General features: G+C 38.1%; 1 protein-coding gene across 1 annotated transcript in view; it reads left to right on the forward strand.

Moving 5' to 3' along the window:
* The first annotated feature begins 6,830 nt into the window (after nucleotides 1–6,830).
* The window catches only part of LOC121375730, a 28,017-nt gene continuing 8,243 nt past the window's right edge, over nucleotides 6,831–26,604 (forward strand). Inside the window, exons 1-2 of the mRNA XM_041503332.1 lie at nucleotides 6,831–7,151; nucleotides 18,650–18,952. Coding sequence (XP_041359266.1) covers nucleotides 18,763–18,952 — 190 coding nt within the window. The 5' untranslated portion in view covers nucleotides 6,831–7,151; nucleotides 18,650–18,762. The remainder of the gene's footprint in view (nucleotides 7,152–18,649; nucleotides 18,953–26,604) is intronic.

The raw sequence follows: 26,604 nt of genomic DNA on the forward strand, positions 1-26,604 counted from the left end.
CTGAATGAGCGCTTGACGAAGTTCGTTGACGTTAGCGGGTGGGTTGGGACGACGCCTCAATCGTCTGTCTAGACTATCCCAGACATGCTCGATGGGGTTGAGATCAGGACTTTTAGCGGGCCAGTCATCAATGAAATCAATGTTATTTGTCCTAAGAAAATTTACAGTGTCGAGATGTTGGCGTTGTTATGGAACAGAGGAATGACGTGATGAGCGAGAATGTCGTCGCGGTAACGTTGAGCATTTAAATTGCCACCAATGACGACTAGTGGTGAACGATAACCATGGGCAATGGCTGCCCAGACCATGACAGAACCCTCACCCCCGAAACGATCTCGTTCAAGAACACAACAGTCAGCATAGCGTTCATTTCTCCTACGGTAGACGCGCACCCTGCCATCACCACGTTGTAAAGAAAATCTGGATTCATCCGAAAAAAGAACGGTATTCCAGCGTCGCCGTATCCAACGAGTGTGTACACGTGCCCAATTAAGACGAGTTAGACGATGACGTTGCGTTAAAACGCATCCGACGTAAGGACGTCGTGCATGTAAACCGTTTTCCCGCAGACGATTACGAACAGTTTGCGCACTGATTCGGTTATTTTGAAGCCCATGTGTGTTAGCAGCAGTAGCAGTGGCAGTTTGGAATCGATGGCGCAAATGCATGTTCATGATATAGCGGTCTTGACCACGCGTTGTAACACGCGGACGTCCACGACGTGGCAAGTCGTTGGTGCTTCCTGTCGCTCGACTAGAACTCCCAACATGCCTTGCAACGTCTTCTGTCGACATGCCAGCATCAAGCATGCCAATCGCCCGTTCACGTAAATTATTGGGTATTCTTGGCATACTAAAAATGCTACAATGTGAAAAACGTTAATTGTTTTACAAATTTTGAAGCGTTTTCGTTCACTTGACAACAATGTCAGTAAACCAAGTAAAATAAATTGACCGAATACTACACGGGACATGTCGAACCATGCATGCACGTGCAAATTGAATTTCACGTTGTCGACGATTAACAGTGCAAAACTAATCGATAAAATTCATGAATCCTGATAATACAGCTCAAGGCTAATACTACCTATATAATTTCATTACACAATGAATTCTTTAACACAACAAATACTATATGTACAAATCGGAAGTTTCTTTTTTTATTCAGTATATTTCCCGGGAGCCTATACTCTGCTAAAATCATACACATGCGCTTAGGGCTGTGGCCAAGGAGTAGGGACGAGAGGTGAATCAAACAGCAAAACAGTTTTAAAGTTCTATGTGAATTGTTCCCAGAAAATGACTATTTACTAAACTTAACCGTCGCATGTGCCTCTATGACCAGGCACGTTTCTGTATTTTACTTTCGGTGGCGCTAGTAAGAAGACGTTTTGGGTAACACCGATTTGCACTGAAGACATTTGTACTAATTAGTACGTGGCAGTTTCAAGCACAACAACGATAAAGTGTCATGTTTACACTTTAAAAACGTTGTTGCGTTTTGGCACCTGTCCAAGATACCGATAGTTTTACTATGGTAGTTATGAACAAGTCGTACACCAAGCGCACATGAATTATGCCAAAGCTGCTTGTAATTGTGATTATAACTAATATTTAGTGCTTTTGTCTAACATTCACTACCATAAACACAATTAAAGTCTGTTTTGGTTAACGACACCACTAGAGCACATTGATTTATTAATCATCGGCTATTGGATGTCAAAGATTCGGTAATTTTTACATATAGCCTTCTAGAGGAAACCCGCTTCAGTTATCCGTTAGTAACAAGTAATATTTTATATGCACCATCTCGTAGACAGGATAGCACATACCACGGCCTTTGATATACCAGTCGTGGTGTACTGGTTGGAACGAGAAATAGCCCAATGGGCCCACCGACGGGGATCAATCCCAAACCGACCGCGCATCAAGCGAGCGCTTTACCACTGGGCTACATCCCGCCCCTATCATGAACAACAATCCTGAGAATATTGCTATGGTTATATATTGAATATTGCTATGGTTATATATTGAATAATGTAACCATATCATTACCCCCCGGGGTTGTTGTTTGGGGATACCTGTGTACATCAGTTCAGGCGCGTGCCCAGGAATGTATGCAGGAGAGGGTCGAATCATATTTCCCCGAAAAGTATATTGGAAAAATAGAGAAGAAAATTTGCTTAAGCGGGGGCGAACGCTATTGGGGTCACTGGGGGCGATGGAAAGGAAGGAAGGAAATGTTTTATTTAACGACTCACTCAGCACATTTTATTTACGGTTATATGGCGTCAGACATATGGTTAAGGACCACACAGATATTGAGAAAGGAAACCCACTGTCGCCACTTCATGGGCTACTTTATTTCGATTAGCACTAAGGGATATTTTATATGTACCTTCCCACAGACAGGATAGTAAATACCACGGCCTTTGTTACACCAATTGTGGAGCACTGGCTGGAACGAGAAGTATCCCAATGTGTCCACCGACGGGAATCGATCATAGACCGACCGCGCATCAAGCAAATGTTTTACCACTGGGCTACGTCCTGCCCCCTTGGTGGCGATGGGAGTTCGATATATATTAATAACAATACTCTGAGTTTGTATCCATTAAACTAAACAAATCTCCTCACATGTTAATAATGCATCTGGTTAATAAAACGTATACAGCGTTTGTACTATAGTGCAGTCCAATTAAATGTACGAGTATTTCATATTTTATTTGACGGTTGTAAGAAAAACTACGTACGACATTACTATAGGCACAAATGCACACTGAGGTGCTGATAACTGACCAGCTATGTATTGATTATACCACTATATCGTGAAGAACAATTCAAAGAGATCAAAACTGACGGATTTTGAGTTTGAACTGACCTTTACCTATCAGACACAAACGGACCTATAACATCTATATTTAAAAACCGCGATGATAGACACGAGAGTTCAAAGTTGAATTTTACCATCCAGGTATTCTCGTACTGTTCTGGGTGTATACACAATAACACTTACACCAAAGATTAGTTCCACATTCAATTACATGGCGGCGCTTCCTCTCTACTCTTCCAGATTGCTTCGGCATTTATGATCCATAACGCCGTAGGGTTATAGCCTCGTGGAAGTGGCTTGGTCTTCTACTTGGAATGTTTTCATAATTATTTTCAAACGGAGATAATAAAAGGTAGCTCCTGTGAGAAGACTGAGCCATTAGGGAATTACCCGAATCGCGACGTCAAGAGCGGGTATAAGGTATCGCTCCTCGGCAGACGAGTTCGCCGATTTCTCGGCGAGGGACCAGTCTATCACGAAAGAGCGCGCGCCAGTTCACGTCGCGGGCGTCAGTTCGCATCACGCGCCTAATTCGACAAGCGATGTTATACTGCTGAGTCTCCTCTTGAAGTTGCGCGATCAAATCTCGTAAATTCACACAACTGTGATTACCGGTTGCAAATTGAAAACAAACACATCTTTTCTATTTTCCTTTCTTTCTTCCGGTATATTTGTCTGCCTTTCAGTTTATCTGTCTGTTACCATATCTCACCCTCCTTCTATATATTTCTGTGTCTGTCTGTCTGTATCTCTGACTCACTCTCCTCTCATTCTCTCTCTCTCTCTCTCTCTCTCTCTCTCTCTCTCTCTCTCTCTCTCTCTCTCTCTCTCTCTCTCTCTCTCTCTCTCTCTCTCTCTCTCTCTCTCTCTCTCTCTCTCTCTCTCTCCATATAAAAGATCCCTTGCTGCGTTAGGAAAAATGTAGCAGGTTTCGTCTGATGACTACGTGTCAGAGTTACGAAATGTTTTACATCCTATAGCCGATGATTAATTAATCAATGTGATCTAGTGGTGACGTTAACCAAAACAAACTTTAACTCTCTGTCTATCTGTCTCTGTCTCTCTGTATGTCTGTCTGTCTCTCTCTCTCTCTCTCTCTCTCTCTCTCTCTCTCTCTCTCTCTCTCTCTCTCTCTCTCTCTCTCTCTCTCTCTCTCTCTCTCTCTCTCTCTCTCTCTCTCTCTGTGTGTGTGTGTGTGTGTGCCTCACATACACGCTATTTCTGTCCTTAAAAGTTATTTTATATTCTTTGCAGACATTTTTCATACAGTAATTATTAATAAATATATATAAATATGCATATTATGCAAGAGAAATGTGCCTTATAATCGAATATACCATCTTACATTAAATGGCATTGGTGTTTTAATTTAGTGGGGTGGGACGTAACCCAGTGATAAAAGAGCTCGCCTGATGCCTATGTTTTGTTCCAGTTAATTCACCACGACTGGTATATCAAAAGCTTTGGTATGTGCTATCCTGTCCGGGATGGTGCAGATAAAAGATTTCTTGCTACTATGTAGCGGGTTTCCTCTGTAAGACTATATGTCTTACCAAATGTTTGACATTCAATAGCCGATGATTAATAAAACAATGTGCTCTAGTGGTGTCGTTAAAGAAAACAAACTGTAACTTATCGACATAGGTAAAAGTAACGTTATGTAGTGGAATATGAAATGAGTATTTAATGAGAGACCCGCACAGTTTAAACTGCGATTATTTGGTATCTACCATGGTTATTTAAGAATTGAACGTTATATTTTTGACGTTCATGCGATGATAAACGCCAAAACCGTTTTACACACTGTATGAATGGCGTAGCGCGTCAAAAATATAACGTTCAATTCTTATAAATCCAAATGCATTAATATTGCCAGTATACAAAACTATATTAAAACCCCCAACCGAACTTTATTCCACAATGATTTACAACTGTATCAATACACAAATAAGGGAATTCCCTTAGAAACTTACATTCGTTTTTTTCCGTCAAATCTCCGATTCATTATACTGATTTACATAAGGTTTTATAAATTTTAATTTTCTGAATCAAATGTGGATAAAAAGTTATAAAATTTAAAATAACTGAACATAAACTGATAACGCAAACAGTTTTTTTTCTCAAAAATATCAAACGATAATTAATTAAGAATTTAACGATCTATATACTTAAATGGAAGATTTGTTGTAAAGCGGTTAGAGTATGAATTTTGAACTAATTAACATGAGGGAGAACGTAAAATTATTTAGAAGATTTATCAATTACTATATTACAATTGCAGTTGTCAAAAGTTGAATTGTGAAAAGTAAATGTGAAGACTGACTTGAAAGGGATAAAGTGGTTTTAGTGTTACTGTGTATGTGGATTTCAGAGGAAGTTTGTGATTGTGTGATATTCTTTTCGGAAAGGACAGGTGCGTAGTTGTCGAATGTGACAAAGCTGCGCTCATGTCTCTCTTTTGATTTATTGAGTATTCTCTGCTATAACTTCTAATAGAAGCTTCGTTTTTGTGGCCTGCCATATACATTATGTGTCTCAATTCAAAACCGGAGTCGTTTAAAGCCTGAATTGCGGTGGCATAATGTAAAGTCTCCACCAAAACTTTGGTGTCTGTCATCCGACATTGTGATTGTTGTTTGTCACTGTCACTCACAGTGCAGACGATATTGGAATAATGTCGTTAAACATTCATTCATTCATTCATTCATATTGGGATAAAAATAGAAACGATGGAATCCTCGAGGATTCTATTGTTGACGTAATTGATAAAAAGTAGTTCCGGTAATAACATTCTGTTTTTATTTGTTTACCGAAAAAGTGCAGTTTTTACGTTGATGGAAGAATGAACGTTGGTTGTTTTAGATCACGTGATAGCATTTTAACCAATCCAGACGCCTATTACAAAACAGTAATTATAAAATGGAATTATGCCGATACTTAATCGAAACCCCCCCACGCTGCGCCACACTACCACCACCACCATCACCATCATCATAATCATAATAATAATAATAATCATTGTCACCGTCATCGTCATCATCATCACTACCATCATCACTACCATCATCATCATCATCATCATCAATACCATAATCATCATCGTCATCATCATCATCATCGTCATCACTACCATCATCACTACCATCATCGTCATCATTAGCATGATGATCATCACTACCATCATCATCATCATCACTACCATCATCATCATCATCACTACCATCATCACTACCATCATCAATTGTCATCATCACTACCATCATCAATAGTCATCATCACTACCATCATCATCATCACCACTACCATCATCACTATCATCATCATCAATCGTCATCATCACTACCATCATCATTATCACTACCACCATCACTACCATCATCAATCATCATCATCACTACCATCATCATCATCAATACCATCATCACTACCATCATCATCATCACTACCATCATCATCACTACCTTCATCATCAATCGTCATCAGTACTACCATCATCATCATCATCACTACCATCATCATCATCGTCATCATCATCATTACTACCATTATAATTATCTCGGTACGCACAGCTATATACCATATAATTATTCACAATATTGTTCATTGGAAGCCTGCCATCACCTCGCATTTGTCTCAACAAACAACGAACACACCACCGCCATCATCACTACCATCACCATCACTGTCATCACCATCACTGTCATCACCACCCCTGCTACTACCACCGCCACTACCACCGCCACTACCACCACCACTACCATCACTGCACATATGGCTATATACCACATACCACCAGATTCTTCCTAATATTGCCCAGTGGAAGCACGCGACGACAGTTATGTATTATTAAAACAATCAGCCGTCAATACCTGTACACGCGGGATTGCCAATACCTCACATTTGTCTCAACAAACACCGAAGACACATCCAAAGAACACGCAGATCCGTAACATTCCCGAAGCCGCCAAGATGTGACCTTTCCTCGGGTCACGCCGCAGATTCTAACCGGCTGGCTTGTCTGCGAGATCTCACTGCGGTAATTTTACCTCGGCAGGACAGCGCAAAGGTTTGGAATCGGTAACGTAGCGTTCGTCAGGCCCAAAGAAGAAACCACAGCAGTATACGAATACGGGGATTGATGCTGCACGCTGTCACGTCCAAGCCGGTTAACGAAACCAGGGGACATATTATACCTGTTGTATGGTTTTCCAAGTTTTAGGATAATTCAAAGTATAGATTTTTTTAAAGTTCCAGGATATATCAATTTTAGAATTTATCAAGAACTTTCCAAGATATATCAAGTTCCAAGATATATTCAGGTAAGAATATTACGAATTAGTGATTTTGTCAAATAGAGTCTTCACGTGGTCAAAGACGTATCCAAAGACGTATCTAAAACTGTGCATTATCGAAATATTTTCACCGGGGCGGTCATATAATTTTGTTATGTAAAACATTATTTCTTGAAAACTTGCAACTGGCATAAGTCTCCACACCAACAACGACGACATCAATTATAGAAACCTTGAATACTAACCAACCGTCTATAAAGAACACATTTGAATTCTGTATACGGACAAACTTCATTCAAAGACATGTTTTTATAACGCAATTTGTATGTATTCTATATGGCATGTTCATAAATTTTGATTAATTAAGTTTTAAAATAAAATATTTTATTAGGAGTTGTAATATATGCATTCTTTTAATAACGAGCGTCTTTAAAATATTTTTGTGTAAATATTTACTGTACACTCATCAAATAATATATACTTATACACATGATTTGATTTGATTTGATTTAATTTATTTGTTAACAGGTAATTTTTCCGATTTGTTAATCAAGAATAATGTCATTTTAAATAATTAATGTATTTACATGTATTACAATTCTTAATTTGCATTAGTTTATAGTTTAGCTAATTATAAAGATGATATTATTAGTATATCAGTAAAGTTAATGTCACATACCAGCAATTTAATGATAATTATAAATAATAGTATTTGGTGATTTTCATGTTTATTCATAATGACTAAATAATTTAAATTTTAGCTATCTATAATTATTACATCGTGTTTGTTATGGATCCAATATAGGGTAGAGGATTCGCTGTTACGATATTTGATATAACGCTTAATATCTAATACAATAAACAAGCATTAAACAGAGAATACTACATGAGTGGCCATCAGATACCATTTATCTTACAACGAGTTATTTTAAAACGTATCTAACGAACGAAGCGAGTTCGATACGTTTTAAAACAACGAGATTTAAGATAAATGGCATCTAACGGACGCTAATGTTGTGTTCTATTTCTTACATATCCTGATAAAACAGTTTTAAAATAAATTTACATGCCTTTCCAACGAAAACCTATTTACAGTTTTAGTTAACTTGTGCGTCACAGACAAGCCAATTTCAGGTTAACTTGTACGTCACGGAGTGATCGATTCGACTGTACTTTTTTTCATTGGATGGTATGGCATTGGTGACCTGGGCATCACCTACGAGTAGCCCGTCTTTAAAATGTTAACACACGTATATGTGTTAACAAGTATGTGTTATAAAAATAACGAATGATGTTATCACCAACAGGTGTGTAAGAAAGAAAGTTATTTTTGTTAATGACATCTGAACACATTTTTATCTACGACTATTTAGTGTCTATTTCTACATGGTTATATCGATACTTGATATTAGGAAGATTAACATGTCTGTATCAGGAACATTAACACATTTATAAAATAAAGTTTAATGTAAGTAAGACTAATGTGTTATGCTAGGATCAGACTACCAACTGCCAGGATAAACATGACCAACTTTCTCTTCTCACGACTTCTACAAATGTCCAGTCGCTAGTGTGAGCGCTCTTACAGCTCGTTTCTTGTCGTATAACCCATTAATTGTTATTCTGCACGCACCCGTCTAAGTCGTAAGTTGGGGAAATTACAACGCAACCGTCGAGTTGACCAACTTCGTCGTAACAGTTGACAGTCTGATCCTAGCATACGTCTCCAAGATTGTTAATATGACTGCATATCATGCCACCGAGAAACAATACCATATGAGTCGGCCCTAAGACAAAATCACACAGAAAACTTGAAACATAAAAAAAGACAACAAAACCCAAACATTTATAATAAAAAACAATTTAAAAATAGTAATACAATTTAAATAATAAAACCCTCAAAAACAAATAAGAATATAAAACTCAATTGTTTTATTTGTTAAAAACAAGCCCCTTTGAGTCAACCTTACAAGAAAACCACATAGAAAACATAAACCATTGACGTACATCCGGCTGCCGGGGAGTAATATACTTAATTCATTATTAATTCCCTCGTCAGGTAAGTGACGGTGGTATATCGTAATATCAGCCCCCGATTTCGCCGATATCAAGAACAAAAATCCTCCACTGCAGTATCGTATGTCGGTGCTGAGTACAAAAACCTGGACACGAGCAGAAGAAGAGTTTTTGAAGTAGATACAAAATCTAGTAGTAATTTGTTTATCTGGATAGCATCAATTCATTTCAAGTGCTATTTGATGTTTGTCCCAAAACCGATTATGGCGGATATTTGTCGACGCGCATGTGCCAAAAGCAAACAACTGGCGTCAGAATTGAGGACTTAATTGGCGCAAATAAGGAGAGCGCGGAAACTGTGTACAACCGATGAACCCGAGTCGAGTCGTTGCATCTAACTGTATAAACACGACCTGCTGATCAGGTCGAGCATGTGTGGGGTGGCTTGAGACCATTTCATTTGATTTAAAAGTCGATCTGAGCAGGCGCGCCGGTGGTGAACCTACCGCTAAGAACAATCTTGGAGACGGATATATGATATTCGGCTTGATATAAGAAAACCCGTTATCGTTGAGTATGACTTCAAATTATCAATGACCGATTAATAAATAAGATAAGATAAGATACAATTTACTGCATTTAAACATTCCACTTATGGAACTGGGTGCAAACCATGTATGCTGTTTACATCCGTATATGATGTGCATACGAGACAATTACAAACATAGCCTACTAAATGGCTAAAACATGACTAAATTTTAGTTAATACAGTAATACTACTTGACTTTTTTTCTCAACCAAACGGGTTATGTCATTGATATTCCTGATTAGAGATTTTGCTGAAAAGTTATGTAGAAATAAAGTCAATGGCAATGACTATGGGGTGGAAAGGAGAGAGAGAGAGAGAGAGAGAGAGAGAGAGAGAGAGAGAGAGAGAGAGAGAGAGAGAGAGAGAGAGAGAGAGAGAGAGAGAGAGAGAGAGAGAGAGAGAGAGAGAGAGAGAGAGAGAGAGAGAGAATCTGAAAGTAAAATCCATCTGAGAAATACTGATTAATCGTTACAAACTAATATATCGTTAAAAATAATAAAACAAGAGAGATTCGGCCCCTTTGACCACATTTGAATCATCGTCATCGGTTTGGGAAATTTAAAATCTCAAATGTAATCAGATCCACCTCTCCCATCTCTTCACTACTCTTTAGAAAACCCCATTTTATAAACAACAAATGTGCTTGTCTTGAAGAATAACAACACAGCCCCAAGGAAATTCTACAATATTATGTTTATGTATAGCACATTTGTTATTAAAGAAAATGTCTTTAGTTTTTGTAAGATATTCCCGACTTGAATATCTTTTTAATGACTGCTTAGTTGTGTTATATATGTAATGTATTTTCTTGTTTAGAATATAGGTGTCTGTATATTCAATGTATTTATGGTCGTTCTAATGTTAGTAGTGATCCAAATTGGAATTGTATTAGGAAATAAAAAGAAATTTAAGCTATTACAAATATTAGGACGACGAGAAACACACTGGGTATAGAGACACCGACGTTCCAAAGAAGAACATTTATTGAACGTGTAATGTTTGTCACTGAAAAGTCCTTATTAATCGGAAACATCGTATATATAAAAATAGCAAACTCAGGACAGTCCCTTTTAGAGACTGAGGGGGCTGGGTGTAGCACAGTGGTAAAGAGTCCACCTGATGCGCGGTTTGTCAAGGATCGATTCCCGTCGGTGGGCCCATTGGGCTATTTCTCGTTCCAGCTAGTGCACAACGACTGGTACATCAAGTGCCGTGGTATGTTCTATCCTGTCTGTGGGTTGGTGCATATAAAAGATCACTTGCTACTAGCTGGCTTCCTCTGTAAGACTACATATCAAAATTACCAGATGTTCGACATTCAATAGCTGACGACTAACAAAATCAATGTGCTCTAGTGGTGTCGTTAAACAAACGAACTTTAACTTTAGAGGCTGATATCCTATACGTGAGATATGGCTACTTCCTGTTGAGATTGCAATGGGTCGATACCCGTCATTCACCAAATTAGGTTATTTCCGGTTCCACCAGGTACTCGGTGACCTGCGTTAACAAAAGTCACTGTTTGTGTTATCCCGTGTATGTCAAAGTACACACAAAATACATCTTGTTGGTTGCTAATCTTATTCTTTAGATCGTATAGCAATCGCCATAAAAACTTAGACACGTATACGTACTTGCTTCAAATTAAATAATGTGCTAATGTGTCAAGAACAAGCATTCCTTTCCCACCCTATCCGACAAAACCGTTATTGTGATCAAAACCGTATCTCCACATAAAGCAGAGTTGAAAGGACATTACCAACGTTGGAACTGTTTCAACGAATCGCTATAGGGTGTTTCGTCTATAAGAAGACTGCTATTCCACAGGATACTACTGTATGTACACACCGTCTATAAGAAGACTGCTATTCCACAGGATACTACTGTATGTACACACCGTCTATAAGAAGACTGCTATTCCACAGGATACTACTGTATGTACACACCGTCTATAAGAAGACTTCTATTCCACAGGATACTACTGTATGTACACACCGTCTATAAGAAGACTGCTATTCCACAGGATACTACTGTATGTACACACCGTCTATAAGAAGACTGCTATTCCACAGGACACTACTGTATGTACACACCGTCTATAAGAAGACTGCTATTCCACAGGACACTACTGTATGTACACACCGTCTATAAGAAGACTGCTATTCCACAGGACACTACTGTATGTACACACCGTCTATAAGAAGACTGCTATTCCACAGGATACTACTGTATGTACACACCGTCTATAAGAAGACTGCTATTCCACAGGATACTACTGTATGTACACACCGTCTATAAGAAGACTGCCATTCCACAGGACTACTGTATGTACACACCGTCTATAAGAAGACTGCCACTCAAAGACGGATTTGACTAGTATTCGGAATCGGTTGGAATTTCAGCACCGATCATTGGTTATAATCAGCCTGCACTAACCGATCAACCTTCGATTTTGCAATAATATAGAAATATATCAATGTAAGAAGAATTTAGGATTATTAGGACCTTTTGTCGTGTTTACCGGGTTAGACCCTACAGATCGATAATTTTACCGTTAATACCTGTTTTCGTTTTCTTTATGTACACATAACACAAATCACAGCATATTTACACTAATCTCATAGTCTAAACTGTAGGAACAATTACAATTAACATTCTCCACAACAAATGATTGTGAATTTTCATAATCGATCATGACATCCATCTGCTCAATTTTAACATCATTAGGTTTGACAACTATAAACCTACATACCTCTATAATAAATATATTGATATTAAAACAACAAAATACTATAGCATCTGTTTATTTAGAGAAAAAAACCCCTAACCTTCAGCTCATTCCCACCAGTCAACCCCACTCATTCCCATCTGCCTTCTGCAATATAATCTTCACTTATCTATTGCCAAAAAGTTAATGATGTCGAACTGCGAAATTTTGCAAAGTTTACAGCAACATATTCAGTATGAGGACTGGACTGGATCTAAATATCACACATCCCCGCCGAACTAAACCCTATTAAACATGCATCCAGGGGAGTACTTGTGGGGTGGGCAGTTACGAAAAGTGTAATGAGTCTGCACTCTGGAAAAAACGACAATGTTGGCATTACGTGTACCGCATGGAGTTTATCGTTGGGCTCCGTTATTATCACACCTGACATCGGCTATTTAGTGTCAGTTTCCCTACAAAAACAGTCCCTGTTGATATCGCCTTACAAAAGGTACATAGAGGATCTGCAATGTATATCTACAAACATGAGATCAGTTAATCAGATGCATTTCTAAGATTAGCACAAGAACTGCACCTAAAGCCCGTGCTTAGAAAACTACAGAGTGACTGGACTCGAGACTCACCTTTGCAATGCCACAAGTCGGGTTGATTCCTCCTTCTGGGGATCGATCCCCGTCGGTGGACCCATTGGGCTATTTCTCGTTTCAGCTAGTGTAACAAAGGCCGTGGTATGTACTATCCTGTCCTGTCTGTGGGATGGTGCATATAAAGATCCCTTGCTGCTAATCGTCTGACGCCATATAACCGTAAATAAAATGTGTTGAGTGCGTCGTTAAATAAAACATTTCCTTCCTTCTTCCTCTTTCTGGACCCATTGGTTCATTTCACTTTTAGAGCTCTACGACTACTATATGAAAGGCTAAGATTTTTGTAATTTTCAGTCTTTGGTTTAGATCTCATTACATATTCTTTGTGCCACTAGTCACAGATCTCAGCTTTCTTGGGTGTTTGTTCAGAACACGCTTTACTGGTTATTAGTTGGTGGTGGTTTAGTGAACGAGAAGTCGGCCTTGTGACCTTACAACTCCTGACCAGGCTGTTGTTACAAATCACTCAATAGCCTATCATCTACCCTTCAAGCCATTTGTTGCAACTACTACTCCACCGAAACCGCTGATAAATGTCGAGGTCTACAAATAAAAGGGAATATTAGTTTCTTTAATAATATCTCAACACACACACATATACACGCACGGACGCACGGACGCACGCACGCGCGCGCACACACACACACACATACATATACAATACATATACATACATACATATATATATACACTCACAGACACACAGACACACACACACACACACATATATATACAATACATACACACACACACACACACACACACACACACACACACACACACGCGCGCGCACACACACACACTATTAAGCGTCAAGCATAATTGAAACTGTGACACTTTGTCAGGAGATAGTTCATTTTATATTCCATTTATACAAGTGTGCATTTAAATATATTATATACATACGCATATAAAAACAATATTTTAAACCCAACCAGGATCTCCAGAACTAAAATAATACGCATTTCCGTAACACTGAAAAACAACATAAACAGTGTAACATTTATATTTGTGAAATCTATGCTAGTAGCTACATTTCCCGTATGTTACAAGTCAGAAAACACTTGTTAGATGTGTTGAATCCCTGTCTCTCTTTCCCTACGAAACGAACAGCCTGCATCGCTCAGTATGTATTGACTGTTCGGGTAATACAGGAAATAGGGCAGCTTTGTAATGGGAACCACGGCATAGTCTTCTGATCAACGCCCATCCCTTATTGTTTCTCACCGCCATGAGAAATCGGTCCCAGGGGAAGAAAAATGCTGGCATCTTGTCTTAACAGCAAGCAGACGGTATCTACCCCATTACAAAATCTGTTTCTGTGTTTGTAAAGCTTCACAGACAGTGAAGTCAGGCGCGGATCCAAAGGGTCCAGGGGTCTGCACCCCTCCCTCCCTGCTCACGACGACAAAATATTTTGTACTTGTTTTAAAGGGACTATCCTGAATTTGCTGCAACTGTTAAGCTGCTGTCGACTAACAAAAACGTTTTAATGACTAATTACTTGTATATATTAATTATCTGGCTCCAATCAGTGCACCTCGACTGGTGTATCAAAGGCCGTGGTATGTCTATGGGATGGTGCATATAAAATATCATTTCCTACTAATAGAAAATTTTTTGCGGGTTTCCTATCTAAGACTGTCAGAATTACAAAATATTTATCCAATGGCCGATGATTAATAACTCAATGTGCTCTAGTGGTATCGTTGAATAAAACAAACTTTAACTTTAATTTTGCATAAAATATTAGTAGCTGTATATTAAACGTATTTCTGATTGTCCTAGTGTTTGTACTAGGTGAAACGTTTTTTTTTTTTTCCTAATATATATATAATATATATATATATATATATATATATATATATATATATATATATATATATATATATATTAGAACGTACAAAATTATCTGAAGACCAAATCTAGTTTGGGCAACTTACACATATTGAGACGACCGGAAACACATTGAATGCACAGACATTGATATTCTAAACAAAAACATATCTTCAATGTGTGATTTTAGTGTTACAATGCAGCAAACCCAGCATAGTTCTATTATAGTGCAATCATCAGACAACTTCCATTTACGTAGTGGTATGTAGACCCCCCTACAAAATATCCTGGATCCGCGCCTGGAAATGTCAGCCGCACATACATACACACATACCTATCTAGATGGCAGACTGATTTAAAGGTGGGCTACACATTGTAACAAAAGCTATGTTAGTCATTCCGTTATGTAACAACGAGATGGCATCGTGTCAGAACAAAGTAAACACACTCAAAGGATGAGGTGCCCAATGCTGTAGATTTTACTCTTCACTTGCACATATGCATGGAAATGTTTACCCTCAAGAATAGCAAATTGAACGCATGAGGCTTATAGAAACCATCATTTATAGGTCAGTGGGATACACAATCTCTAAGGCGGGATGAGGCGGGATTAGACGGGGTGAGGCTGGATGAGGCGGGATGAGACTGGATGAGGCGGGGTGAGGCTGGGTGAGGCGGGGTGAGGCGGGGTGAGGCAGGGTTGGGTGGATGGGTTGGATGGATGAGCAGGAGTTAACATGCCAGCAAAGATTAACACTAGTAACAGCATAAGGTCAGAAGCTAGACTTTCCTTATCGGACATAATTTATAGTGCATTCTGTGACATTCATAATGCTAAGTTTTTCGGACATTTTAAAACTGGGGTAGGGAATGTAATGAGGTAGAAGGTGCCCACCCATCCCCTCAAAGAAACCAGAACAAAACAAAACAACAACAACAACAAAACAAAACGGCATCTGGTAACTCTAATCTATTCGTTAAAGGTGGCAGAAGTGAAATACACTCTATCAATAGAAAAAAATGTTCCTAGGCTCATAGCTGTAAAACTAATACATTTTAGGTGAATAACAAACGTATTCAGTAAAGTCAGACAATGCACTAAAACTATAAGACAGTTCCGGGTCATTTAAGTCCACAATGTTTTTTTTTCCTCTATTCTCTATATGCGACAATTACTTGTCAAACTGTTAAAGTGAAAATTATTTACGTAATATTTAAAAGAATACACTATTTATATTATGTACACGAGATGCCCTGCAAGACAACCGACGGAATGCCCCATTGGCCATTATGTTTTCTGGTTTTAAATGTGGACTCCCCACGTTGCTCACGTCGATTTTATTACATTTCACGCGAATTTGCAACTGTCGTAAATTCCGATTTCCAATCTTTATGGCGACCTTCTATTTCTTTTTTTCTCTCTATTTTTCTTTTATTGGATTATTGCACGAAATATCTAACCTGAGTGAATCTCATTGCTTAAATGTACTTTAGGCTAAACTTTAAACTATATTGTTTTACGCAACCCTAATGGCTAATACAAGTTGACTCGATTTTATTTTAGTCATATGTTCTATTTTCTTGTCATTTTTCTTTAATAAAATACCTACAGACATCAACTAATAAATTAGCTGAATGGGTTGCAACATCTTTATTATTCAAGAAATGTCTTGCAAGAACTTACTGTACGTTTGCGTCAAGAAAAGAACCCATGAAGTGGCATGTAATGTTACAATGAATAATAGTAAAAATCATTACGAAATCATAAGCTTTAAATCTCACATAACATTTAAACAAATCTTCTATGATTTTTTAAATGTTTCTTTACAAATTATCATAAAACTGGGTCGTTGAATATACTTTTTGACAGAGTAATAAAAAGAAAAAAGTTTTTTTTGTTTAACGATACCACTAGAGCACATTGATTTATTCATCATCGGCTACTGGATGTCAGACATTTAGTAATTCTTACATATAGTCTTAGAGAGGAAACCCGCTACATTTTTTTCATTAGTAGCTAGGGATCTTTTATATGCATCATCCTACAAACAGGATAGCGCATACCACGGCCTTTGATATACCGGTCGTGGTGCACTGGCTGGAACGAGAAATAGCCCAATGAGCCCACCGAAGGGGATCGATCCAAAACCAACCGCTCATCAAGCGAGCGCTTTATCATTGGGCTACGTCCTGACCCTTCTGAAATAATAAAGTCTTAGATGAGACCCACCACATTTTCCCATTAGTAGCAAGGGAGCTTTTATATACATTTTCCCACAGACAGGGCAGAACATATCACGACCTTTGATATACCAGTCGCGGTGAATGGAGGGATGAAGGCAACTACAAGACGCAAATAAAACGGACTGCATGGTGTATATCATCTCCGGCGGGCTCGCGGGACAAATGACTCTAACCGGTGTTTGAGGCTTGTTGTTTTTATGTTTACATGTTAGCTGAACACGAAAAAACTCAGTAAGCGCTTTATCAATGTCGAGTTGTCTGAGCTGGGATTTCCTTTTTGTGTCTATTCGAGAATTCCGTTTGCACAACATCATCAAATCGCCATTATCTTGCTGGGCATGGTAAATACCTTGACATGTCGTGTTATTAATAGCCCCAGCGTCAAATAGTTCCCATACAAGCGAAATTAACAATTAGGTGCGAAAGGAAAACAAAAATGAAAAAAGAGAGAGACAGAAGAAAAACACGTGTTTTGTCTATTGGCAATCCGAAGAACCAAAATGGACGACAGTTTGTTAGGAAATTGAAAACCATGAACATGGAAAGGAATGGAAAGAAATGTTTGTTTAATGACATCTCAGCACATGCTAAGGTCGTTCAGGCCAAATCCCATTAATCCGTATACGTATACGTAATGCATAATGCATAGAATGATCGAATACGCACACGCGTACGGAGACACATAAATAGAATCTACTCAACATATTGGCATAGAAAATTATTGTCATGGATTACGCAAAGCGGATTACGTATATTTATATGCACACGGACAAATGGAATATGCACCTTTAAAGACGGATTAGTAAAGATGTATCACTGTGAGGAGTGGCAGTCTTCCTACAAACAAAAACATCCGACTGATTCATCGGAGAAGCAGAAACGATCTAATCAAAATCTGGACTCTGTGTCGGTATACGATTTTGAAACCATTAATAATTTTGTCGTTTCGGACCAACGGGCTATGTCAAACATATTTTAAAGAGACCGAATAAAATTACATACTAATATAAATATATGTTCTGTTTAGAATATCTGTATAAACAAAGCGTTTCTGGTCTTCCTAAAGTTTGTTTGTAGCCCAAACTGGATTTAGTCTCCCAATAATTTCATTTTTGTACGAAAAAATATATATTAGAAATAAAATGAAGTTTGACCGAATGTAAACACTTAGGAAGATTAGAAACACATTTAACCACTGATATTTTATGCAGAAATAAAATGTATTTAATATGCAATTTCATTCATTAAAACGTCTCTGTTAGTCGATATAACATTTTAACAATGACAACAAACTCAGGACAGTTCCTTTAAGAGAAGAAACTCACTATCGATATTCGAGTTACTGTTTCAGACTGATCTCCCCCAAAGGTCTTATTTTAGAGGTATCCTCATTTTATAGACTGATATTGTACATGCATGTAATTTTTCCTATTTCTTAGACACACTTTATTTCTATTTTCAGTCAAAACCGCCAACATGACGTAGACTAATATGCAACACTGACATTCCATAACCATTGATCCACCGACTCCATCATCATCACCACACAATGGTTGACTGACGCCGTCATCCACAATGCACATGTCAAGTCACTTCACGGCGTCTCTGGCGCTGCTGCTCATTGCCGCGATCATGTATCTCGTGGCGTTGGCAACGACGTCGTGGTCGTCTTCGGGAGAAGAATTAACGTTCGGGATCTGGGAGTTCTGTTTCTGGGACATCGAGGACGAGAAGAAGAAGTGGAAATGCTTGACAAGTAAAGCTGGTGAGTGTCAATCGTTGAAAATAAACACAAACAGCTGGCGTATTCACGAAGGAAGGAGCTATTTTATTTAACGACGCATTCAACACATTTTATTTACGGTTATATGGCGTCGGACATATGGTTAAGGATCACACAGATATTGAGACAGAAAGCCCGCTGTCGCTACTCTTTTTCGATTAGCAGCAAGGATCTTTTATATGCACCATCCCACAGAAGGATAGCACATACCACGGCCTTTGATATACCAGTCGTGGTGCACTAGCTAGAACGAGAAATAGCTCGATGGGCCCACCGACGGGGATCAATCCCAAACCGACCTTGCATCAAGCGAGCGCTTTACCACTGGGCTATGTCCTGCCCCAGCGTACTCGTGACCAATTTGACGGGCTGGGTTCTGCTTCACCGAAAAATATTATTAATGAGACGTAGAATCATTACAGTATTACCAAATAGATGCGCCTGACAGCATGCTTAAACCGTAATTATTAGATCATCATATAAGCGTACGAGACACGGGGGGCAGGAGTGCATATCTGGTTCTGGAGCAAAACCTCAAATTCGCGGAAACATTATACAGAAATCGAGTAAAACGTGCTAACATAAGACCTTTTTACCATGTATTTTCATTATTTTACCCTGAAAATTAGTTAAAAATGCGTAGTGGTTCGCTTTTCAACCCTATCTAGCTGTTTGGTAGTCATGCTAATAGGAATAAATGTTCTTATCCACATTCGGGCATATTCGTTTAATTCGGACAAAAACCAGCCCCCCCCCCCCAAAAAAAAAGGGAGCCCATACGCCTATGGATCATCAACACCACCATCATCATCATTATCAGCAGCAGCAGCAGCATCACTATTACCATTATCATCATCATCACTACCACTATTACCATTATCATCATCATCACCATCAACATCACCACCACCACCATCATCATCGTCGTCATCATCATCATCATCATCACTATTACCATTATCATCATCATTGTCACTACCACTATTGCCATTATCATCATCATCACCATCAACATCACCATCATCATCGTCATCGTCGTCATCATCATCATCATCATCATCACTATTACCATTATCATCATTATCACTACCACTATTACCATTATCATCATCATCACCATCAACATCACCACGACCATCATCATCGTCATCATCATCACCATCATCATCATCGTCGTCAACCATCAGCCTCCTCCTCCTCCTCAATATCCTCCTCCTTATCCTCATCATTATCATCAACAACATCAACAAGACCTAGTTACTTATACAATTAGGTTACATACGATGCCACACACCGGAAACCTGTTCGTGGGTTTATCGTCACTTCAAATTAGTTTAGTTTTCTGCCACACATATCTATTTGGTTCAAATGCAACGTAATTTGCTTGCTAACTGAGTGTAGCCAATGAGTAAAGAGAGAAAAAACACAGTTGTGAGTTAAAAGATAATAATTAAATCATTTATGTTTTTCAAGTATTTACATTCGGTGACTTCAAAGAAACAACACATGTTCAAGATGAAATGGCAAAAGGTGTCAAAAATACACAAATTCGGCCCTTTTAACACATCTGCTTTACTTCAAAGTGTATCTGCTTATACATACTGGAGGCTGTGTTTAGTACTTAGCATTCAAAATTGGCGCTATGATGAACGATTGAGCCTGTTGACCCTACTTTTTACTGAAATTGATTCTGGTCGTCCTGGTGTTTGTAGCAACTAAAAATAATTTATCCGAAATAAAAAAAGATACGTACCTAGGAAACAAGAGCCAGCGTCTTTAGAGGGTCAGACCCTAGTTTCAACACGTAAAACTTAACACTAAGTTTAGTTAATCTACAAACCTGTAACACATTGGATAAAGTTACAATTGAGTGAAACAAGAGTCTCTGACTTTGAAATGGTGAAATACTCTCTAAAAATAGACTAAAACTCGACTCCATAACTGTTACCTTTCAGACGCACGTGCGTTTTAAAAAATATGAGAAGTGCATTTTGTGATATTAAAAATACCAGTATAACAAAAAAACACATCGAATGTACAGAAATTGATAATCTAAACAATAAAAGTATGATTTCAGTTATCAAAAACGGCTCTAATAGTAAAAAATAAGCCTTAGTGTTTAAAAACTAGGGTATGTCCCTTTAATCTGTATGTTTCAATACGTATGACGAGTGGGGTCAACATGCATGCGATCGCGGACGAAGTGAGGTCAGCATGTATATGATGGCGGAATCTGTGTTTTAATTATGTATAACAAAATGGGGTCAACGTGCATATGATCACGGAATTTATTATTTTAATATGTATAACGAAGTGTGGTCAACGAGCATATGATCGGAGACACCATCGAATTATACACAAGAAGGTTAGTCTAGTATGTTTAAGAAAAATCCCCACCCACAACGTTTTGGTTATATAGCAGTGAAATGGAGGCCAGATCTAGCCCAATTGGTAAAGCGTTCGCTTGAGGTACTTTAGTTTTAGGATCGAAGCTCATTGCCCCCCCCCCCCCCATCCCATCCAGTGCCCTCCAACTGATATATAAAAAGCCGTGGGATGTGCTGTCCTATCGGAAGTGTGCACATAAAATTTCCCATGCTGCTAATGGAAAACTTTAACGGGTTTACTCCGATGACTACGTGTCAAAATGACCAAATGTTTGACATCCAATAGCTGATGATTGATTGATTTAGGTGCTCTAGTGATAACGTTGATATCCTAGAGCATTTTAATTTTAGGCTGGTTACATGCAACGCTACATTATATGCATAAAGGTACTATAGTAACTATTTGAAACGAATTGTTTTTCGTCTTTTCTTTGTTCTTGTGAGAATTTCCCAGACGCCATGTTGACTGTTGATGAAGACAGTCACGCGGCAAACCTCCAGCCGGCATTCCCAGAATCCCAGTGATCGTGCTGTCATACCAGGGGAAGATTCACATAAGAAGCATGTTTTGAGAATGCGAAAAGCATTCAGGATGTCAGTATGTAATTGAATTAACAACTGAATGTGCACGCCTAATGGTACAACAGAGTACACAGACTAATGGACTGCAGATAAGAGTGGCTTATAACATGCACCTCAATAACACAATAATGAAAAACTACCGTCATTATTATTAGTTGATGATGATGATGACAACAATGACAATGACGATGCTGCTGATGATGATGATGATGGTGGTGATATATCTTCGTTTCATGTTTAATTTCCACCCAAACTCAAGGTCTGTTCTTCTATTCTGTTCTACTACAATAAGACAAAAGACAGCAAATGGCGAATTAACGATTTTGAGAAATGTACCAGTTTTCCTTTATCCATCTGATGCAGGCTTTATTAGATAGATGGCTGATTTTGTTTCTCAGTGACAGTGTTTCAAGAAGATATTTCTCTGCTATCTGGCAATAGTATTTCGATGTTTTATTTTAAAATAACACCAGTCATTTGGTACACGATATTTACTTAATACCTTTTGACAGACGCTAGTTTTTTGGATAATTGGAATCAGACATTACTTACATTGTATTGTTTGGAATATCCATTTCCGTACAACAGAAGTGTTCATAGTCATCCTGGTCTTTGTAATGTCGCGAAATGCTTTTTTTCTTCAAAATTCTAAACAGGCACATGCTTCTGAGAGATAACGGTTGTGGAAACGAGCTCTAGTGTATTTTTAGAGGGTATTTCCCCGTTTCAACGTCACAGACTCTTGTTTTACTCTATGGTAACTATATTCAGATGTGTTACAGGTTTGTAGATTAATCAAACTTAGTGTCTTGTTTCCACGGGCTCAAGACTTTAAGTAATAGGGCACTATTATAGACAACCAACTCGGCGCACCCACGAGTCATCTATTTTACTGGTTAAAGGCAAATAATCTTTAATATGTATTTTTGCAAAGGTCATACCAGTGTCTATAATATACCAGTATATGAACACTGGTTAGATTGGGAAATCATCAAAACGAACAGAACACAGCTTTATAAGAGAACAAAAAAAGGGAGACCCCCCCCCCCCCCCCCAGTTTTAAAGGTAGCCCTACCTATAATTCAAAAGCCATTGTAGGTACCGTGTAATAATTGTATTTTTCATATTACTGGTATATGCAGCAAAGTCAAAGTATGATTCTAATATGTTCGATATGTTATCTATTTCTACTAAATTAATATACGTTTATTTAGAATACAATTGTTATGCGTACATCTACCCTGGATGTTCAAATCAGTACTTCTGGTGCAATTAAAAAAAATGGAACTGCAAAATAAAAGGTTCATTAAAAGTTCTGTAAATCATTTAAATATCATGTGGCTCCTGTTTATTTTTCGGGTAGATTAATGTGATTAAGTTGCCACTCTTTGTTTAAACGTGAACTGCTTAGTGGCATTTATACATTGCTTAAACTTATCAATTGTATTACAAAATGTTAACGTTATCAGTAATGGGAATTTTTTTTTTTTATCACAACCCACCAGGTGCTATCAAAAGGTGAAATGTTCCATTAGTTATCACTCCTTCTTGGACGGAGGAGTCGGCGGAAGTCGACACCTGTGCCCATGACAGGCGTGCACTACAACAGCTTGCTCTGAATGTGCACGTAAAACCCTTTGACCTGACCTAACCTGACTTGTTAGTTATCACTCATGATAAATTAGTCAATTACTGTATTTTCTAAGTAAAATTACGCTGTATATTTATTGTCAAAATATGAGAATCGATTTGTACTGCAACATCCCAAGATAAAACATAGTCTTTCTTTGATACACAGATCAAGGCTACGTTATTTATTTTCTTATTTATACACCAACTGACACAATACTGGAAACAAATGTAACAACACGCGCGTATATATATTTGCTGGCGATAAAAACGAGATGTTTAACATGTATTTTATTAGCGAGTGTAAAACAAATTATTGCTTGTTTGTTTTAACACGAGTCTTCCGTATAAATGACACGCGCATAAATCTGTCAGGTGAATTAAGAGGATAAACATATGTGGACGAAAGCCCACCATAAGGCCAATTAAAAACCGATAAGTGCCACGGCAGATGTTGGCAAACATCCACGGCGGTTCCTGGTCAACGGTGCCTGAATGCAATGCTATCCCTCGAGAGACCACAACAGTATTTTTTTAAAGGTTTATCGCACCAAAATCAGACACTTCCGGGTGATAGTTCGCTGTGTACTGATAAATCGGAACATTATAATGCAATAACAGTGGCTGTAATCATATGTGTATGCAGAGTTTATCAGCTACGTTGTCTGAGAATCAAATTAATATGTTCCTATAAAATAAGTAAAAAACAAATTGTCAATTATATCCAGATTTCACTCTAAAATTATTCTATAATACCGTAATATATGCCCGAATATCCAGAAAATAGTTCGCATAACAGTGCATTAGTATAGTGTGCACACGACTCAAAATGTACACCAAAATGTGTACAGAATGTTTACAAACGAGAGAGTAGCGAATGGATCGGAAGTTGTGTAGACGATGATTTGTATGAACAATAGGATGTCTAATGGTATTTATGGAGTAGGACAGAGAGGATAATAAAATGTTCTACTGCGCAAACGAGCATTAAAGGGACAGACCCTAGTTTCAAACCGTGAAAACTAACACTAAGTTTAGTTAATCTACAAACCTGTAACACATTTGGATTATGTTACAAGTAATGGAAACATGAGTCTGTGACTTTGAAATGGTAAAATACCCTCTAAAAATAGACTAAAACTCCACTCCATAACTGTTACTTCTCAGACACACATGCGTTTTTTAAAAATATGAGAAATGCATTTTGTGATATTAAAAATACCAGGATTGCAAAAAACACTTCGAATGTACGGAAATTGATACAATGAACCATAAAAGCTAAGTAAAGTATGATTTCAGTTATCAAAAACGGCTATAATAGTAACAAAAATGCCTCAGACTATATGAAATAGGCTTTTCTGTTTATTGTCATTATTAAGTAGGGTGGAAAAAAGCGGATGACAATATTGCAGTTTAAAACGTTTGTGTTACATATCATGTCTCGAACCACTCTCAAAAGTAGACTTTAGTTATTGGTGTAAGATATTACCGATGAATATTCAACAATTACATGTACTTACATCTTCTTGTTTAAATCATCGATTTGGATAAATTCAATTTGTTTTTGGTCATCTCGGTGTTTATAAGAACTCCAAATGCATCTTACATGATGAAGCTATAAAGGTATATCATTCTGGAACTAGGATTGATGATTTTAAATGTAATAAGCTCGTGTTCAGCATTGATTCAAAACAACATTAGACTCACTCACAGAGTCCTAGGAGTGAAGTTTGGACAAGGACCCATGGGTGATAGATAGATAGGGTGATAAATACTAGTAACGGCTTCAAATAATTTTAACTGATTGTGTAATAGAAAGATGATAGGTTAGTGGAAACCGAACATAACCGATGATTGATGATGAAATTCTAACCGATTCCCAACACTAGTTAGGGCAAGGGCATGTTCGGCTGTTAGAATTTTGAATCGTAAATTAGGAACATTCGGGTGCAGTTTATAGATTTGTAATCATTTTAAAACTCAAGCGGGCATGCTTCCAACCCCCAGCTCACAACCAGCCCTTATATTGCAAAGTTTTAAACATGAGAAGGTTGGATGATTCTACAGATTTAGCCAGATGGGCAGGACCCAGACATACAGACAGATAGACAGACAGACAAATACATCCAGGCAGGCACGTAGATATGCTGACATAGATATTTGCAAAAACAAACAGATGTATCTTGTCGTATTGACAATCAATCAAATGCAACAAATAAGAGGTAACCAAACACCGCCATAAAAAGAGCCCAATAGTGTTTTGCCTTGGGAGATAGCGATAGGTGTAAAACGGTTAAGCAATTTGTATTGCAATTAACCTGCAATGTTAATCACAGACGTTGGTGATATGTGAATCCCTCTAATGAATCCTGAGAACCTCAGAGGAGCTTGCACAAGCTTACGTTTTCTCTTCATTTTTTTTTGTTTACGTCTTTTAACAGTTTTACGTAACATGGGACTTTTTACATCTGCAACGAACCAATCTTTTTTTTTGCCTTCATCTTGTTCTTTTTTCCAGTTTATTTCAAATCCGTGGTTTCACTGACGGATGGGAAAGCTCGTTACAAGAAAAAATATCGGTGTTGACAGAAAATTGAGTGAGATTTCATGAAGCTTCTTTCCACATGTTCACGCTGAGGCGTGATATACGAGAACTTTCTTAAAGGGCACCTGGACAACTTCAGAGTGCTGAACGCACACAGCGTATTCTGCGTTCCAACCCATGCTGGGGTTTGTAAAACAAGAAGCAGCCTTTCGTCACAGAGATAGCCAGTCTGCCAGAACTCAAGTGTAAACTTTTTATTGGAAACAAAACAATGAAACTAAGCACGACCAGGGCGCCATTCCACGAAGCGATCTTATCCCTGAGATCACCTCAAATGCACAACGTCCTTGTGCACTTAAGGTGATTTTAGCGCTAAGATCGCTTCGTGAAACGGGACCCAGATGCTTTACTGTGTATTAAAAATATAATTATGACAATTTAAATAATCTTCAAGACCAGTATACATGTATACATATAGGTTCAATCATTTG

Source organism: Gigantopelta aegis, chromosome 6, assembly GCF_016097555.1.
Source record: "Gigantopelta aegis isolate Gae_Host chromosome 6, Gae_host_genome, whole genome shotgun sequence".
NCBI classification, from domain to species: Eukaryota; Metazoa; Mollusca; class Gastropoda; order Neomphalida; family Peltospiridae; genus Gigantopelta; species Gigantopelta aegis.